Genomic DNA, 21,207 nt, shown 5'->3' with positions numbered 1-21,207 from the left:
AAGAAAAATTTCCATGCATTACATTTCAAAAGATTGGAATGAGAAAGAAGGAAAAACTACTGTTGTTATCTTGATTGCAACATGTAGCTTTGGCATCATTTAAATATCACCCAGAGTAGGTGTAAAACCCAATAAAATATGACTTTAGAACCAATAACCAATATAATCTCTCTCTCTTTTTAAATTCTAACCATATTAACTATAAGCTGGGGTTTAGAAAAAATTATGAATAAAAAATTCCTAAGGACTCTGTGGTACTTTTTCCAAAATACTGTTTTTACGATGAAAACTATTTAGATTTAAATAAATTGTTGGAAAAAAGATAGCTGGAAACGATTCCTTATCTATTTATTTAGCAGTTGACTTGCAGCAATTCGTTACATTAAGTGGTAATATTTATTGAAGTATTTGACTAAACTTTCTGCTTATTTATAATAATTTCTGTTATAGTACTATTTACACTGAAATTTCTGCTATATTTATTAGTCCAAAATAAGACCTAATTTTTAAAAGTGAAATGTGGGGCCGGCCCCGTGGCCTAGTTGTTGCATTTGGCATGCTCCACTTTGGCGGCCTGGATTTGGTTCACAGGCGTAGACCTACACCACTCATCGGTAGCCATGCTGTGGCGCCGACCTACGTACAAAATAGAAGACTGGCACAGATGTTAGCTCAGGGCGAATCTTCCTCAGGCAAAAAGAGGAGGCTTGGCAGCGGATGTTAGTTCAAGGTAAATCTTCCTCAGCAAAAAAAATAAGTGAAATGCAATTCTAAATAAGATGTAGAAAATTCAAATGTAGCCACTGGGCAGAGATAGAAAGAAAAAAATGAACACTGATGCTAAAACCTAATATTTCTGATTAACAGTAAAGTGATAATCTTTATTACTAAAATGGAAATAAATAACTGGTTCTAAGCTACAAGCTTAGTATATAGTCATATTTTTCCTTGTATTCTATTTCTACTAGAAGAATGCCATGACTTTTGCTACAGGGAGATAAAAAATAATTTAATTATAATTATAATACATGCATTATATGTGTACATACATATACACACACACATAAATACATAGAGAAATAGAGATTAATTTTGATTCCTTTAAAGTATGAAATCAAGCTAGACAAGTCATAACAATTACTAAATAGTTCTTTGTAAACAGGTCTGATCACAACACTTTTGTGAAAAGATAAGACATTCAAAATCAGTCAGACACAGTGCAAGCTTCAGAATAAAGTTTAAAAAAGCTAGAGCAGAATCAGTTTCTAAGCCTAAAATATGCAGTATTATAAACTGACATTATCAGACCAACATATTACTGTGTCAATTTGCCCACTGCGTCAAAATTACGTTTGGTGTACAAGAAAAGTACTTGTGACCTAATCTGTTTTAGGTAATTAAAAAGGCAAATCACTGACATTTTTAAAGCTGGCAGAGACCCTAAGAGCAATCTAGGCAACTCACCTCATGGTTTATAGATGCCAGGAGAAGACGAGTAAGTTACCTACTTTCACACAAGCAGTGGCAGACTCTGAGATAAAACCCCATGAAGTATAAGCTCCCTGAGACCAGAGGCTGGTGTTTCCTCATAAATTTCACTATTCCTGAAATCTTTTAGTACTTTTACTAGGTTCAAAAAATATGAATGAACAGATATACCCAATTTTTTTGATTTCACATCTACTACTCCACGCAGTACTTAAATTGTTCTTGTATGCACTGGGACTAGAATTACATTCAGTAAATTTCTGGTACGCATGGAAAAATAAAAAGGTGAACAAACTTCTGTTCCTTTAGCATGCAAATGGTGCTTCCTAAAGACAAACTACTAGATATTGGTATATGACACTGAAGAGCTTATGAATTCCTAAGTTAAGAATATGAAAAATATGTCATTTTAAGTTTGTTACAAAAGACAATTTGGACGCAATATTCAACAGGCCCCTGCGCAATCATTCACCTTTCCTCTCTGTTTTGTTGAAAATACTGTAGTGACACTAGCCTTCATTCTGAAAACAGCCAAATATATTTTGGATTTAGGGTCCTTTGCACTGCTGCACTTCCTTCTGCCTGGAATGCCTTTCCTTAGATCTTTGCATGGCTGGTCTCTTCCAGCCACTCAGGCCTCAGTTTAGAAGTCACTTCCTCATTGGTCTTTTTCAGTACTACTCAGCAACTACTATTTGGTGAGGCCTTAGGATAGTGCTTTCTATCTTTCTTCCTTGACTGAATTATCACCCCTCTATTTTACTCAATGGCACTCTTAAATCTAAATCTTTTATTTAAATTAATCTCACATTATCTTTTGAAAATTGGTGAGCTCCATAAATATTGAATACTTCTCTCACCTAATTTAGTTAAATTTAACTAAAATCCTCCCCATACCTTCATAAAATTCTTTCCCATCACTCCATAAAATGCAAGACCCTGCATACATAATACATCAGCTTTGCAAAAGTTTAAGTTGTAACCTGTCCAATTGGGTAACAAGAGTATTATAAAAATAGATATTTGAGTACATCAATTGACTATGAGTTTACAAATTGAATATATTAATTGTTCTCAATCCATTCAATTGTCTGTCCTCTGACCATTGATTTGTGATGCAAACTCCGTCATACATGAAGTTATTAAAAATAACTCTGTATTCTGGTCCTTCAATCTATTTGACTGTGTCCCTGTCCCAACCAAACAATCATTATTAATACAATTTTGTATGACTTGATATCTTTCTTCTCCTCATTTGTTGTTTTACGAAATTGCCTATTATGCACACTTTCTCTTACATTTGAATTTTAGAATCAGTAGGCCATGTTCCCTGATAGATCCTGTTCGGATTTTAACTGCATTTGTACTAACGTACAATACGTCTGTAAAGTACTGAAGAAATTGTTATCAGGCTATCAGAAGCAAGGAACTGAAAGGCTGGTGGAGATGGATGGAATGAAGTTTACTTTTTACTATATAAAACCATTAAGCACATTTGACTTTTGTATCATGAATGAATCATCTATTTTTTAAAGAAAGTTAGCTGTTTTAAAGACAAAGATATTTATAGATTAATTTGAGAATAACTGGCATTTTAAAGATATAGTTTTCCTATTCATGGACACAGCATCTCTCAAATTTGTTGAAGTTTTCTTATATGCCCTTCAATAATTTTATCAATTTCTCCACAGAAATTTCAGTTGCTATTTTAAATGGTATCATTTTTTAACTACATTTTGTGTTTGGTTATTTCTGGTATAAAGCAATCCTTTCAATTTTTTATGTTGCACTGACCTTGTACTGAGTAATCTAACTGAACACTATTAGTTCAATTAGTTTCTTTTCCTTTCAAAATCTTCTGTCTCTTATTGAATGTTCATGTGTTGGACCATTGACTAGGACCTCCAAAGACAAAGCTCCCGACATTAAAGAGAATGTGTTTTAATTTTGCCATTAAATATAAAGTTTCAGATAGGGTTTTGGTTGATAACACTTACTTTCTTCTTCTATTCTTAGTTTAATAAGAGTTTCTATCCTGAAAAGGTATAAGATTTTATTGAATGTCTTTCTGCATCTAATGTGATGATCACATTACTGTTTTCATTTAATCTGTTAACAGGGTGACATTCACTGACACACTTTTTCCCTTTAAGCCTTCTAGCATTCCTGGAATTATCTTTCCATAAAAGAAAACCCAGAGGGCTAATAACATATGAAAACCATTCAACTCCACCAGTAATCAAGGAAATTCACATAAAAAAGTAAGGCTAGGAGGCCAGCCCCGTGGCATAGTGGTTAAGTTCGAGCACTTTGGCAGCCCAGGTTCACGGATTCGGATCCCAGGCATGGACCTACACCACTCGTCAGCCACGCTGTGGTGGCGACCCATATATAAAGTAGAGGAAGATTGGCACAGATGTTACCTCAGGGCTAATCTTCCTCAGCAAGAAAAAAAAGAAAGGTAATGCTGTTTCACTTTTCATCTCTCAGTTTGGCAAAAATACCTAAAGTCCGACAATATCCAATGATGGCTGGGATGTGGGAAAAATGGATCTCACATATATGACTGATGAAGCATAAAGATAATCTACTACATATTTGTTTGGTGCTCAAATACGTACTGACTGGACAGTAGATAATGAAATGTAAAGATATTCTCTCCCAGATATTTGCAAACCATACATCTGATAAGGGCTTAATCTCCAAAATATATAAAGAACTCATGCATCTCAACAACAAAAAAACTAACAACCCAATTAAAAAATGGGCAAAAGACCTGAACAGACATTTCTCCAAAGAAGATATACAGATGGCCAACAGACACATGAAAAGATGTTCAAAATCATTAACTATCAGGGAAATGCAAATTAAAACCACAATGAGATATCACCTCATGCCCGTCAGAATGGCTATAATTAACAAGACAGGAAACAACACGTGTTGGAGAGGATGTGGAGAGAAGGGAACTCTCATACACTGCTGGTGGGAGTGCAAACTGGTGCAGCCACTATGGAAAACAGTATGGAGATTCCTCAAAAAATCAAGGATAGAACTACCATATGATCCAGCTATTCCACTGTTGGGTATTTATCCAAAGAACTTGAAAACACCAATGCGTAAAGATACATGCACCCCTGTGTTCATTGCAGCGTTATTCACAATAGCCAAGACTTGGAAGCAACCTAAGTGCCCATCAAGGGACGAATGGATAAAGGAGATGCGGTATATATACACAATGGAATACCACTCAGCCTTAAGAAACGATGAAATCCAGCCATTTGTGACAACATGGATGGACATTGAGGGTATTATGCAAAGTGAAATAAGTCAGAGGGAGAAGGTCAAATACCGTATGATTTCCTTCATTAAGTAGTAGATAATAACAACAATAAACAAAGACATAGAGACAGAGATTGGATTGGTGGTTACCAGAGGGGAAGGGGGGAGGGAGGAGGGTGAAAGGGATAATTCGGCACATGTGTGTGGTGATGGGTTGTAATTAGTATTTGGGTGGTGAACATGATGTAATCTATGCAGAAATAGAAGTATAATGACGTACACTTGAAATTTATACAATGTTATAAACCAATGTTACTGCAATAAACAAAAAATTATAAAAAAAAAAAAAGATATTCTCTCCCACATCTACAAAGCAATTTAATATATTTTCTAGTCACCCAAAAATGAACTCATATAAAGTTTTCTGGAGTTATATCCATATTCAGGGTTAGGACTATCTGCTGAAGAAAAAAAAAAAAAGGATCATTGATATTTCCAAGTCAACGGTGTGGAAGAATTTCCATTTAATTATTGGAATAATGGATAGTGAGAGCTGACTCTTGATTAAAATCTGAAGCAAGTGATTTTAGACTAAGGGCATTGTTTTTACCATGTTTAATCACCCAGTTGCCTGAGGTTGTTTATATCATTTTTCTTCTTACAATATACAAGTTAGGTTAAGTTGATATCCAGGTAATTTTTTTCTACCATTTTTATGTTCATCTTTCAGAAAAGAAAACAAATGAGTGATTTCAATTAACTGAGTTTATAGCTCCAAAAATGATAATCCTCTGCATATTTGCTTAAACTAATTCTTATTTCTTGATAATGTTTAATATAAGAATGAAAAACTTCTAAATCCAAGGTCAACCAACCTTCATTTGCTCCACCTCAATATGATTATTACAGCAGTTGGGAACCTACCTTGGATTCACAATGATGAGAACACACAATTGGCAGCATTTGCAAAGTCACTGAAAGAACACTGGCCTGGATTCATCCCCTGTGCTCTACTAAGTTGAGTTCAACAGCTATGTTGCAAAATTTGGTTTTATTATCCAACTCTTTTCTTGGCCCATACTTACATTATTAACTAACTCAATTAGTTTTCTGAGCCTTAATACCCTTAATCTATCATAACTTGTGCTGAGTTTTAAGTCTAAACCAGAGCGAAAAGACTACACTGAAAAAAATTACGTCTTTTCCCTACTTATATTACACCTTATTCTCCTTATCGTTCCTCTCTCACTTAGACATAAATATATTTATTTCATTCTTTTCCTTGAATAGCTGTGTATAGAAACTGATTCACTCCTTCTATCAGTTTTTCCTTAATATCTCATTCTGTGAATTCCCTGTTCTGACATTTTACTTTAGATCATTTTTAAAACTACTGGATACCCTTGGCATTCAAAATTTGATTGTTAAAGTGTTCACCAAAAAATCTTTCATTGCCCTCTTCTCAAAGAATATAACCAATTAAATAATGCCTGAATAAATGTAGAGGAGCTCTAAATAGCAATCCGACGTGCAGAACTTTTTCAAATAGATACTATTGTTAACCAAAACATCCATCCACTTTCATCCTTTATCTAAAACAACTGTCTCTACATAAAAATATCACAAAGAGAAAAACAGGATTAAATGTGAAGTGGTGTTTGAATAAGATAAAAGTGGTGTTTAAATAATATAAAAGTACACCTGTAATCATTTGCACAACCAAATTTATTCTTCTCTTTGGATAAAAAAGTATGCATTTATATTCAGGCAGTCTTAAATTAGCTATTTCACACTTAACATTTTGAATGCAGACACATATCTCATGAAATTTGTATTGGCATTATTCATTGAAAAATCAAGTCAAACAAGAATATTCCAAAATTCCCTTTGTTAAGAATAACTGAACCATTTAAAGGTCATATACATATTGTCAAAGCACTCGCGGTCATTCTTGATTTACACTCTATAGTGAATGGTTTTAATTTTTGAGTCAGAGGCTCTAACATCCCCAAAAGTCCATATTTTTCAAATTTACAAAGAAAATGGGGACTTATTTTCTACATAAAAGAAGAATCATTTCTAAAAAATAAAAATTTATAAAAACAGACTCTGCAATACCACTGTACTCTTTAATCACTCATTCATTTAAAAATAGTCTCAGGGATCAATTATGTGCTACGCACTGTAGGAAACAAAAATAGAAGTAAAACATGATCTTTTTCCTCTTGAAGCTTGTAATGTAACTAATTGGGGGGATGGGGACACACATACATAAATAACCACAGTGTAAGACAGAAAATGGGAATGTTTTAAGAGAATAATAAAGGACTATGGACGGAGAGAGAGAGAATAATATACATAACTGGGGAAGTGTTGCCGGGTAGTGGGGGAATTCATTTGAACATTTGGAGGCTTTGTAAGAATTAGGATTTCTCCTAGTGAAGACTAGTTGGAATGGAGCAGAAGCGTATTTCAGAAAAAGGAAGTAGCTGATTATTAGTTCTTAAATAAGTATATATAAAAAAACAACCAAAATAACAGATAAACAAGAAATCTAGCTTAAAAATACAGCTGTCAAGTACTCAATAAATATTAATTGAATGAGACAATCTTTGGGGGAAAAGAAAGGTAGCTATTAACTATTTTCCTCAAGCTACACTGTGAATCCAACAAAGCAGGTTGGCCAGGACTTTGGCTCAGTCCCAGTCTTCTTGAGGCTAGAAAAAATCGTAGCTGACAGCCTTCCTCTGGCTCCCTCAACTACTCGCTAATAAAGGCTTCCTCATCCCTTCCAGAAGGCAGAAGTCAGTGGAGATTAAAATAGCCCCAGAACACTTCCTGCTCTATTCTAATAGTGCTTTCATTCCATTTGACTTAGACCAACTGGAATGTTGAGGGAAAACCCCATGAGGCATCAAGCATGTGAGATAATGTGTCAGTCCCTCAAAAATGTTTGACCATCCTACTATGTGTATCCATCACTGTTCCCTCTCCATGAGAAAGCAGAACATGTGGGGAAAATAGCTCTTAGCACACTGCTGTTTCTCCTTTTTTAAAAATAGACCCATCACCTCCATGAAATACTTCCTTACTCAACTATTGTGACAATTTATCACAAATCTATCCACATACCAACACAATGAAAACTATGTATTCTAAACATTTTGTTTGGAAGTTATAGTTCTACAGCCATTTAACAAAGTTGCTATTTGACGCATGATTTCCCTGAATTAAATATCTGGCACATTGTAGGTGCTCGATAAACCTGTGTAATGAATACTGTATTTTATACCCCTTTAAAAAGTGTGCAATATTAAGTTTATGAGAAAATGTTCTCAGACTTCTTTTCCAACTTCAGTCAGTGAAGATATATTGTTCTCTTTCTTTTTGGCCTCCAGGAAAGAGGAATTATTCACTTCACTAAGTTACTAGCATGGTTCATACTCAGTGGGTAAGAAGTTTCAGCATAGTTGAGGTTAGAGTGGGAATAAGGGCCAAAGATGAATCTTTAGGAAGGAACAATGGTAAGAGGCTCTAAAAGGCCCTTAATTCCCAGTCAACAGCGTTAATCCTAGAAAGAGGTCACCTGATTCCACAGTCTCTCTTTGGAAAATAGAGAAAGTCATAGCTAACAGCCTTCCTCTGGGTTCCTCATCTACCGGCTGATAAAAGCTCCCCCATCCCTTGTACAAGGCAGTGGTAAGTGGAGACTAAAATAGCTTCATAACATTTTCTGCTCTGTTCTAATTATGTTTTCATTCTTTTTGACTTAGCCCAAACGGAATGTTGACGGGAAACCTACTTTTATTGGGAAGATGTTCTTCATAACTTAGCTTCCTCAAAAGGCTTTACTTGCCTACCCAGCTAACACTGCCCCTGCTACCAGCAGTCACTTTCTATCTGATTTTTCTATTTTATTTTTCCTTAGTACATATTACTATCTAAAGTAGCCTTATCCATCCATCATTCAGGTGAACATCGGTCAACCATGTGTCTCCTCATCTTGTTTTATAGTTGTATCCTCCATGCCTAGAACAATACCTGGCACATGGCTGGCTCTCAAATATTTTTGACTGAAAAAATAAACAGATGAATGACTATTTCACCTCAGCTTCCAAAGCTTCAAACAATTACATCACCTCCGCAAACGTCCAACCTGCTAATTACGAGTGGTCGGGATGCAACTGGTTCCTACAATTGCTTCTACTTCCACCCTCTGAATTTATTTACATCTTGGCTTCTTTGAGAATAAACTTGAATTGCTGTGTGTTTCCTGTTTTTGTCCGTCATTCTACAAATTTCTAATTGTCAGTGGATTCCTTATATTGAGCCCAAGCACAAAAATATTTATCTTTTAAAAGGATAATGTTTTTTCAGTAAGTAATTAATAATAAAATTATGAATATTCCTACAGAGCTCTAAATTATCCATTCTAAAGCATTTCAAGTAATGTGTAACATGACGTGTTAATATACCACTTTAACATTTTCATCATCTAACAACAATGAGCTAATAATTAGGAAATTAAAAAAAAAAATCACAATTCTAATTTTAAAGCAAAATATCAATTACTAAGGTCTGAATTAAGCACACAGTTTAAGTAAGCTAAGAGAATAGTTCTCAAATGTGCAACTGTACATTTTATTGTACATAAATTTGTTGGGTTCATCAAGAGTTAGTTTTACCAGAATAACTAGCAGAGGCTTATACCTACTTTTTTTATATACTGAAAATTTTATCTCAGCTATTTAAATCGGCAACTTACATTAATGCCTCATACTCATAATCTTTTACAGCTATATTCTATGTATTGTTGCAATAAAGCCAGAAGCATAGATGATATTATTTTACAGATTTTGTATTTTATTATTAGAATTCATTTATGATGTACATTCATCTATTTTTTCACACCTTATAGCCAACCTGTACGTTTATTTTACTTATAACACACAATCATTTTTCATAAACCATCTCTTAAGCCCTATCTTCATAGGATTTAAAAAAGTACTCTATATCTATTGGAGGAATTTAACAGAATTTAGATTTCTTTGCTTAAAAAAAAGTTCAAATTATTTTCTTAATAATAGAGTCATTCTTGCAAAATGAAAAAAGAAAAAAAATGTGTGTGTGTATGCATGTATAAAACTCCATTTTCACTGGAAGGGTCAACAGCGAGCAGCCCTGTTTATGAGCCATATTAACACCAAACAGAGAGCTTGGCAATGTCTGTTTCTAAAAATAAACCCCGTGTGTCTCTTGTTGTCATCATCAACCAGAGTCTTCTGTGCTCTGTGACAGAAAGCATCAAGGCTGCCTCTTTGTCTTTCCACAAGCATTCTACATCACTACCCAAAGCCCTCCCCTTTCTGTCAAGGTAGTAGAGATAAAAAGAATTCTGCAATCACCCTAAGCACACATTTAAACATTATTGCCCCTTAAGCAGACAGTTATCATGTTGTTTTGGCAGCAGGAAGGAATCTGTGGTTTCACTTGAATGTTATTCTTCTTTATTTAAACTACTAGAAATAACCCCAAAATGACAGAATGCTCTTTCTATAAATAATCATTCCAGTGTAGAGTTATATTAAGAGGTAACTCAGATGGCATGATAACGCCTAACAAGCTAATCTTAGACCTGCGCTGCCATAAGATAGAAATACCAAGGCTAAGAATAACTGACCCAAAGGAGTCAGCCTGCTAAAGAGAGCCACAGACATGTGGGCATCTGCAGATTTTAATGCATTTAATGATCTTCTGAAAGCTTCTTTCCTTTAGGAAGGCAATAAATTATGTTGGTCATTAACATGACAATCAATAATGCTTTTACAATGTATTGATTCATAAAGATGGCTCAAGATTCTCACAGCAAATAAGATTATAAAAATTAGTTGATAGAAACCAAACAGTTGGCTCTTGAGTAATTGGATCCGCATATAATTGGTGAATTTTATGCATAAGGCCACCCACAGAACATACAATATTCATCCAATGAAATAAAATTAACTCAAGATAAAAGAAAATATAATATCGTGTTGGTACCTACAAACACTGTCATCCAGTTTCCAAAATGTCCAAATTGGACCCAAACTAGACCAATATATATTCAAAATAGGCAGAACCTAAATTTTGTTAGCTAGATTATTCTTTTGGCTTAAGAATTTGACATTGTGTGTTGAAATCAGGATTTGAGTGGAGACACAGACTTTATTGACCCCTCCCCCCCATTTCTACATAAAGACCAAGGTGGGGATAATTCCAACATTTTGGTCAAAAGAAACTGAATCCTATGGTGCTAACATTTGGGGGGAACAAAACCTTCTCCTGCTAAAATACATTAACAATGTGCTATTTTGAAGTAGTATGAATCTCACTTTTATGATTGTGAGACGTATCATGAGCATTGGCAAACATACGCCAAATGCATTGGGAATGTTGGTTCTGTCCACAGTGTTTGCTCATTACTCTGTGTATCAATAGTCTCCTGGAACTTCGGAGGTTGCCTTATGTTCATTTCAGCCTTGGGTAGTGTTCATTTCCTCCAATTTAATTATCAAGCACTGGGAATGTGAAGGAAAGCTCTTCCAGCAAGCCTTTCAAGATAATTCCCTATTTGTACCTTAAACCTCCCAGAACTAAGAAGTATGCCTAGATCGTTGTTTATAAGTATAGCTGATTCCACATTTTTAGCACTAACCAGATAGGAAAACATTAACCTATGTTAAATATTTTTCTCTTTGAGAAACAGTGGCAGGGACATGGTAACGAAGAACAAGTTCAAGCCTGACCCTGCCAATTCCTAGCCATGGTGACCATCAGTAAATTTCTCTGAACTTATTTCCTCATCTGCAAAATATGAATACTGCTACAACTACTGCATATATCTTCAAATTGTGGAGAGGATTAAAGGATAAAACAATGCCAGGTACAGAAAATGCTTTTGAAACATTAGCCTATTATATCACTAATAATAACAGTGATAAAAAATGATGAAAAAATATGAATCCAATCACTGACCTCCTAAATTGAGATTAAACAACTAGATCAGAGTGGAATGTGGCAGAAAAACCACAAAAATGTTAACTGATGATGACAATTTTTCTTTCTAATCTGAAATGAGTAGTTCCTGATGTAAAATCACAGATTCAAAATACACACTTGAATTTTATTTGTAAGCAGATTTAAAAAGCACCATCAAAAATAAAACTTAAATCGTGTTCAATTCACGAAAAGCTTTTCTAGTTCATCCTACATGGAGTGCCCTGAAAACTTTCTGGGTAAACATGTTTCTACTAAAGCAAGAACTCCCAGACGACAATGTAATTTAATGGAAATTCACTGAAATTTTGTTTTCTTTTTTTCTGTTTGCTTTTAATTTCAAATTTTGAAAAAACTTTATGACATTTTCATATTTAACCCAGTTTGGAAATACTGTGACTTAGACACACACCGAAAATTTCCTCAAATAATTGAAAATGGCATCCACATGGCTACAATTTTGTCAATACTGAATGTAAATTATGAATTAAATGTTTCTAACACACGTGGTAGACCATGAGGGGAAGAAGCAAGAAAATGAAGTTCTGGGGTATTTCCAACCTTATCAACATGCAAAGAGTTTAATCATAAGTAAATGACTAGCTACACTCTGTGGTTTGGTAAATTTCCTTCTTCCTTAAATGTAGTTTTCATTGGATTTAATTATTGGGTATTTTTAAATCACTATATATAAAAGGCCCATCACTTATTTCACTATGGAAAATTTAACATTAAAATAAGGAATAGAACTGATATTCATATAAAATATAACAATTAACTTAGTTTTATATTCATGAACCTTAGCATCATAGAGTAACCTTAAACATAACGTTTTCTGATAACACGTAAAAGTGTAGGTCTTTTGGTACTGTAAAAACTCTCGTTTAAATTAAATTTGTTTTGTGCAACTAACTTAGTGGAGGAAGAATGGAACTAGTGGACACAAGGTATTTTCTCATCCTTTCATCTCCTGAGCCTCAATCTCCTAAGATTAGAAAAGGGAAAATTGCCCATAGTAAGGACATCATGCATCCCAAGCTAACCCCTAGCACTTCATTTTCCTTTCACTAGAAAGGCACTGCCACACTGATTTGAAGCACATGCCAATACATCTTTGAATTTCATCTAGAGAAAGCTTGTTTTTAAAGTCTTTTTCATGGGCTTATATTCCAATTAAATTGTTTTCAAAGTATTCCAATTTAGGGAAAAAAATGTTAAAATGTAGTTACCATTCCAGATTGTTAAAATTGTTCACTACTTTGAAAATGTAATAATTATAACAACATACTGGCAAAGAAATTACATTCTGTATATTTTAAAGATAATCCTCCTTAATGTACTGAAAAGTTCATAAATTATTACATAAATTTCTCTTAATATTCTCTATATCCTTCAAAGCCAACATTAAAGGAATATGTTACTCAAATTTATAATAAATGCTTGTAATGCATCAGTCCACAATGTTGATTTTCCTCCTTTCTAAAAGAATGACTTACAATCTAGAGAGATGTAGTTTTCTTCCACAATTACTTCAGTCTCTTTATTAGAGACTTTCAACAATAAATAGTACTAAGAAAGGCTTTCTATTCAATATTTTAAAAATTGGATCAGTGTTTAAACAGATGTATATCTTCATGAAAACGAAGTAACAACCACAAATTCAATTGAAAGAGAAATTACATAGTCCACTTCCTTTACTTAATTATTTATATTGAGAAATTACAAACTAAAGAAAATTCCAACCACCAACATACACACTGTAGCAAATACTGCTGGTGCCTAGCTAACACCCACCCATTCCTCTCACCCTTTCTTTTTCCCAAGAGAAACTAGATTAGCTGCAGCATCCACCCCCCCTTGGCTAGCCATGGTCCAAAGGTGCTATCAGGGTGGTCCCATTCTTCCTTTCAATGACTGGCTAATGTATGGGCAGGTGATGCTATTCTGGACAATGAGTTATGAAGGATGATTTGCTGGAGAAATTTTGGGTAAAACTTCCTTCCTTAAGAAGACACCCAGGGAAGCACAATTTTTCTTCTATGTCTCTGGAATTTATGATGCATAAATATATGCAATGCCTGGTACCTCTACAGTCAATTTGTGACTATTGTAGGAAACAGCCCTGTGATGACACCAACTCTAAGATCAGCAGAGTGGAGCAGCATGAAAGACCTGAATGCTGTTGACATTATTAACCACCTGGTGCTGCCTAACTACCCTACTATTTTACTAAATGATAAATTTCCTTGTCCTTTGTCAGCTTGAGTAGGATTTTCTGTTACTTGCAGCAGAAGACAACCTAACTAATATACCTACTACTTAACAAACACTTAGTATTCTGGCACAGTAGCTTCTGTGGGAGTGTGTAAGAAATACTTTTTAGAAGTTATGTGCATATTATAAAAATCCCTACAAGGCAAAAAAGTGTGATGATGAAAGCAAAAGCCCACCTACCTACCACCAGCACCACCACCACACACACAAAATTTTTCCTGATTTCTTTCTATCAGTCATGCATTGCTTAAGGATGGGGATACATTCTGAGAAATGTGTTGTTAGGTGGTTTCATCATTGTGCAAACATCAAAGAGTGTACTTATGCAAACCTAGGTGGTATAGCCTACTACACTCTTCAGCTATATGGTACTAATTTTATGGGACCACCATCGAATATGCAGTCCATCCTTGATTGAAAGGTCATTATGCAGTGCATGTCTGTATATGAATTCTTCTGGGAGATGGATAGATAGACAAAATATACTTTTATAAAAATGACATCATATCACTCATGTTACTTTTATCTAAAAAACATTAAATTTAAATGAATTTAACAAAATTAAAAAGTTCAACTGAATGGACTATGAACATACTAAACGCTTTTTTTCTAAATGAGGTACTATTTCCAAAAAAGATCTAAAGTTGAATAAAGAAACTATTAAAAAAAACCCCAGTGTTTGGAGTCTTTTTTTTTTAAACTATGTGCTTCTATTTTAAGCAGCAGGGAGTCTATCCCTGCTCAGAAAGGAGATGATATTAGCACTTTCACACATCCCTCCATCTCACCTCTCCACAATGCCTCATATTGGTTAGCTGTATGAATATTTTTACGTTGCCCTACTTTATAAAATTTGCTTTCTGTCCTATAACCACCATCTCATAGTTGTTTAAATAGATTCCATGTTTGCCCCATTAATCTTACTCTGCTGCCTCTATTTCCGAATTTCATTTTTTGCTTTTAAGTTCATCTCTTCACTGTGTGGGTTTCATTGTCAAGTGGTCTAGTCATGTTTGAGAATTTCTAACTTGCCTACCTATTTTCTCTATATTTTAATAACACCTTACCTGAGTGGAACATTGGGTGGCACTTTCAGAACTTCAGAGATTTTTCTTCATTATCTTCTGGCATCTAGTGTTGGATATGTTTGATAAGCCTTCTTGAGTCCCATACATTCCATCCCTCCCCCCCTTCCCCATCAAAGAGCTTTGCTTTACCTGCCTGAACCTCTGAAGAATTATTTATCATTTGAAATACAATAGCCTAGTTAGGATATGACCCTGTGCTAAGTATTTGCAGCAAATTTTCCTCAAAGACAAGAGCTCTTTCAGTCTGCAGATTTATTTTTTTCTTTTTCATTTTTGCAAAAATGTCTTGTTACAATGTTTTGGAATATCAACTTCAGGGACATAAATAATCTTTTTGTTATATTGTCTTTGTTTTTCTCATTTACTGACTTCTCTCCAATTGCTATAATCCATTTTCATTTTTTCATTCCCTCTGATTGTCTCAAGTCTTTCCTCTTTGTTGGTAAAGATTTTCACTGGTGTCTCTTATGCTTCCTGCTATTTCTAATGAATATTTTTGTTCTATAATTATCATGCTTTTTTCATTCTCAGTTTGTTTACCTATATCTAAAATATCCTTTTTCATCTCATTCTATTGTTTTATCATCTCATCTTTGAACTCTTGTTTATGGAATTTATGTTCTTATTAAGGTGCTCTGTTTGTGGGGAGCAAGTGTTAGACAATTTCATGGATTCGGTGAGTTGATGTTTACTTCTTGGTGGAATCTCTAAGATTAGTTGGGGAAGGGTATTTCATTGCAAACAGCTATGGATCATTTTCCCAACTTAGAGTGTTGCTCTGAAGCCTTCATTTCTCCAGAGAGGCAGTGTTTGTTCATCTGCCTCCATTTCACTAGTTTCTCTTCCAGAATCCTTTCTCCTATTCCTCACTCGAAAGAGAAAAAAAATAAAAAACACCACCAAAAGCCGAGGATATCCACTCATTTCCTTCTCTCCAGATTTGGGAATGTTAGTGAGAATTTTCAGGAGTTGTTGTCTTGTCAGTAAAATTCTAAGGAGGCCCAGGATTCAGGCCCCGTTAGGTCTCTCTGTTCTGATCAAAGATCCCTGCTTCCATTTTTCTCTTGACTATTAGTTTCTGAGGTATGTTGCATGGGGTTATACCATTTTTCTTGCTCCATTATTGCTGAATATTGTGTGTATGTGTGGAGGGGAGGGTGTTTTCTGGCTTATACTATTTTAGGATCACTTCATTATCTATCAGTGGTGAGAAATTATGTGGTACATTTTCAAATTTCCCATCTCCCAAATCAAAATCACTGTTTTTAAATTCAGAATCTGGGTTTATTTTAGTCTTCTGAGGGGTTTTATTGAACTTTCTGACTTAACGGACATAATTACGCCACCTGTGTCATCCACAGAAATATCAAAAATACTCATTCTTATCCCCATTCTCAGTGGGCCTATTTATAACTAGCATTTTGATTGCTACCTATCAACTATTCCAATTGATAACAGCCTTAGAAGTGAAGATAACCTGAGTTACAGAACAGCAAAACAGTAATTATGGGGAATACCAGAAGTGATTCTTGACGTGACAGGAGCATTTCACAGCCTTACATTTTCATAATTAGATTCTGCTTTCCAAGTAGACATACATGACTACTGAATCTAAAATGTTCCTCTCCCTTTGACAATACACAACAAGGGGAAAAAAAAAAGGATTTTCCATAAAAGAAATTCAGGATTTAGATTTAAATGTTTTTCTTTTATACCTGACAAGAAGAATACATAGTGAAAATATGAGTTTTACTTATTGTAATTGTATTTTACATTAATGCTGTACATACTCTAGGAAATTCTTTCATAATAATCGTTTCGATATTGTCTGGACAGCTCTGCTGTCCAACGTGTTAAGCAACATGCCTGGCAACAGGAGAACACCCCGAATTCTGCCAGCTACTGCAGAGTGATCTGAGTCAATATTTGTACATGCTTCAGTTTCTGCCACAGTTATCACTTATATTGGCCCACACAAGCCACAAAAGTGGAGATTGACCTGGCAAAATGTGTCACTCATACTGAATTCCAAGATTCAATATTATAGAGCTCTTTAACTGAAAAGACATTAGCAGACTACATTGTCAAACCTAGTTCTACCTAAGATGTCTAGCCTGGCTGGGTCAATATTAGGAAAAAACGGAATCATATAAAACACTTGCAATTCAATAGTATATAAGAGCTCTGAAGAAAAACCATCTATATTAATGGATAATATCCAATATAACTAGAATAACAAATGGGAACTCTAAAGCAATGGCTAACAACAAAACAAAGCTTTTTTAAATAATTAATCTCCAGAAATCTGCTGTTGCGGTTACACTGTTTAATTAAATATTCTGCAACTTCTATGCCTTTGATTATTATGTAATGAGACATTTCACAGAACAAACACACATGTGCACACACACACCTCTAATTTACAGTCACACTTTGCACAAGGAAAGGATTTAATTCTCATCAGAGTAGGAAACCAAAAAGATGGCTGATTTATAAAATAACTAAAAAAAACTTATTATCAAAACAAAAATCATCTCCCATGTGATATACAACCTAACTCACTCATCTAGCTTGTTCAGCAAGACAGAGCATGGTATTGAAGAACTAGGAGCCCAGGTTCATTCACTAAAAATAGTGATAATAATAGTGAGCACACATTTTAATGACATGTTACATTTGAACCTCACAAGAATGCCAAGAGGTAAGCAGGAGGACATCATTATTCTTCAGTTTACAGATGAGTAAACCAGTTACACAATTGGCTAGCAGCAGAGCTGTTGCTAGAACACAGAGCTCTTGACTCCTAGAACAGTGCTCTCTCCACCCCTCTGCACTGCTACCATATATCTTTTCTCTCTTTCAGATCCAAAGACTCCATCCATTTTTAAGCCTATTGGTCAAATCCATGCCACTGGTCCAAAAGGGAGTTGAACAAGATTTGTAGCTAAATTAAGCCAAACACATTCCTAAATTAGCAATTAACTTAAAGGACAAACCCTCTTGATATAGGTCGCCAGCATCACCATCATGTCCCCCTACTCCTACATCAGTGATGTTCAAAGTTTGCTGCACACTGGAATTGCTTGGAAGATTTAAAAAATCCCAATGTCCATGCTGTTCCCCATACCAATTACGTAAAAATCAGAAACTCTTGGGGTGGAACCCAGGCATTAGTATTTTGTAAAATTCTCCTGGTGACTCCAAGTTTGAAAGCCAGTGCCTCCGAGGAAGTACACAATAAAGACTGGGAGAATTAAATTTAAGGACGTATTATATCAAACAAAATCAAACGTTACACGACACGGTAGGAAGGATGCAAATGTTTTTATGTTTCAAATTTTAGAAATAAGTAGAACTTGCAGTTTCCTTATTTATACCAAACAGGTTTGGGAGTTGATGTCAATCTACATCACTTTTCATTTAATAGCTGGTGCTTAAAAGGCTGCTTCCTGTAGAACTGACAATGGCATGGACAGTCTCAAGCACTTCCCTGCTTGAAAATATTGTTGCTTCAGAGAAAAACCATTAAATGTCAGGAAAATGACAATCTCAACTGAAATCAGAGCAAAGTTAATGTACAATTATCAACGACACTGACAAACAGTGAAGCTTGCAAACACCTGTAGAGAGATTCAATGTCAGCAGATAGTCGCTGCTTGAAAGACACAGCTTTGTTTCTACCCTATGAAAAAAAAATATTAAGAGGTAAGGACTAAAAGGATAAAATGTAGTACTGAAAATATATCTAAAATAGTTATTTTAAAAGAGTTGGTCCATATTTAAAAAATACAATGCTAAGTTAAGTGTCCAGTTCCATCAGAGACACTCCAGCTGACCCCCCCACCAAACCTCCTGCCAACTTTACAGCCATGAAGATAGCAAACTGTACTGAAATTCTGGTCTCTTTGCTTTAGAGAAGCAGACACTGCTAATTAATATAATTCCTGTCACTTAAGTGTAAACACACTAAATTATACAAAATTGATATTTTATTCTGATTCCATGAAAAAATTGGGTCAACAGAAGTATCTTAAAATCACCACAACTAACCGAGGTTTAAAGAAAACTTGCTTCAAACATAGATCCATAGATGGGAAGGTGTTCAACACTAAAACAGACCTCATGACAACCTGTGGAATATTCTTTTACATCTATCTCTACCAAGTAAACGCTGCTTTCTGTTACATTCTTATCATGGAAATCTAGATGGTGATATATAATTATAATTAAACCCACATAGGAACTTAGAAGATGTGAGGGAGAACTTTAAGCCAATTTAGATTGAAGCATTCAGAAGAGGACCAAAACAAAAAGTCCCCCAAGCTTTATGAACTACCTACAGGAAATAAATATGAAAAGCAACAATTACAAGTAAGTGATATTGCCTGGAGAGTCTGTTCTTTTAACAAATAGAAATTGATAAAGCTGACAAGCTTCATCTCCCAACAGCACATCTCCTTGAAGGCACAAGCACATACACAGGAGAAACTAGAAATTGGAATCTGTTACTGTTATTCGTTAAAATGTTGCACCTGCATGTAACACCTTTATATGTGTGTTATGCCATTGCATCTGCCTGACGATGCTAGACTCCCCAAATGTTTTTGAAGAAAATTAAAATAGCCATCTGCTAATAATAATTTTATTTCATCTTAAATAGTTTCATTTTGGGCTGATGAGAAAAAAACACATTAAAACTACCTTCACAACTCTGTAGCAAACACATTTCAGAAGGTAGGTCTATAAATAGATGTGCTTCTGTATGCACACTGTAAATGTAAAATCATCAGGCTAGCAGAGGCTGCAATTTAAACTGAAGCCCTAATATGAACTTACCTGATTTTTAAAGTCCCATTAGAATACACTTACAACCAGTACAGATTTCCTTTTTCTAGTTGCATAGTAAGGCAAAACAGCCCAACTACATTTTACTTATCTCAGTCTCATCCTTCAACAGAAGCTTTGCGATTCCATTCAGAAGCTGCCGTCCCTAAACAGACTGAATATGCACAGAAACAGTAATGGAAGGGATCTAAGTTAAACCCTACAGACGCACCAAGAAAACAGCAACATCAACACCAAAAAGCAGCGAATCCTTAAGAGAAGTGCTTTTCTTAGTTGCATTTCCCAAGTCAGCCCCCTTTCACACATAAAATGTCTCAGTTATGAAAGAGGATCTTACCTGAGCTGATCATACTGTGCATTCTCTGCTGAGCCAAGAGCTGCTCTCGTCCAGCCACCCCATCTGAGGAAAAACACGAGTCACTCTCGTAAATTGTCTGCAGCATATTCCCAATCACTCTTACTTCAGCTACATGAAAGATTCATCGCTGCTCAGTGCACGGGCCCCAAGAGCTACCCTCACTGGTCCTCCCTCCTCCCCGAGGAGAAGCAGCAGAGGATCAACTTCGACAATGATTTCCTTTCTGTTAAGATGGACACACACTTTTCAAAAGACCTGGACACTTTTTCCTAGGTTACCAACCTGTGTACAAAGCAGAAAGCACCCAGTGGATGCTATGGCTCTCTGGAGTTTAGGTTATCCCGGAAACTAAAAGCAGGTGGGAAATAGGAAGGTGCTTCGGGGTTATTGCTTTGTCAGAATAAGTAGAAAAATATTAACTCTACCCATGAGAAAAAGAAACTAATTAAACCTGGCTTATAGTTCTTCAGGCTGCTAGAGTTTCGTTGCAAAACCTGTCAGTCCTGCAAGTGGCTTCAGCCGGTGCCCTTCTATTTGTTTGTGTGTGTGTCTCTTCCTCCTCTCTGGTCTCTCTCAGCTCAAGTTGGCTAAAGCTAGAGATAATCCATTTGCATATGAATCAACAACGGCATGGCCCACAGGCACAGAAATAGAACAATGGTCGGCCTGAGCCAAAAATAGGTCAAGCATGGCCGAGTGATTGGAGCCTGCATTAATGCATTTAAAAATACCCCAGCAAACCCAGCTGTCCAGCCTCTATCTTTCAAACCATAATTCTCTATTGCAGGGCCGTAAAAGCAATTAACTCTTTCCTCCCTCCAAGCTTGCTTTACACACTGT

General features: G+C 35.3%; 1 protein-coding gene across 6 annotated transcripts in view; it reads right to left on the bottom strand.

Moving 5' to 3' along the window:
• The window catches only part of HDAC9 (histone deacetylase 9), an 809,523-nt gene that overhangs the window by 467,759 nt on the left and 320,557 nt on the right, over positions 1-21,207 (bottom strand). For 5 of the 6 annotated variants that reach the window (XM_058526733.1, XM_058526743.1, XM_058526767.1 and 2 more), the window contains exon 2: positions 20,347-20,409. In XM_058526733.1, coding sequence (XP_058382716.1) covers positions 20,347-20,409 — 63 coding nt within the window. Of the gene's footprint in view, positions 1-20,346; positions 20,428-21,207 lie in introns of those variants that run through there. The other variant, XM_058526759.1, reaches the window with a different exon arrangement.

Source organism: Diceros bicornis, chromosome 3 (assembly GCF_020826845.1).
Source record: "Diceros bicornis minor isolate mBicDic1 chromosome 3, mDicBic1.mat.cur, whole genome shotgun sequence".
Taxonomy (NCBI): Eukaryota; Metazoa; Chordata; class Mammalia; order Perissodactyla; family Rhinocerotidae; genus Diceros; species Diceros bicornis.
The sequence above is the reverse complement of the archived record's forward strand: the minus strand, read 5'-3'. Positions and strand labels throughout refer to the sequence as shown.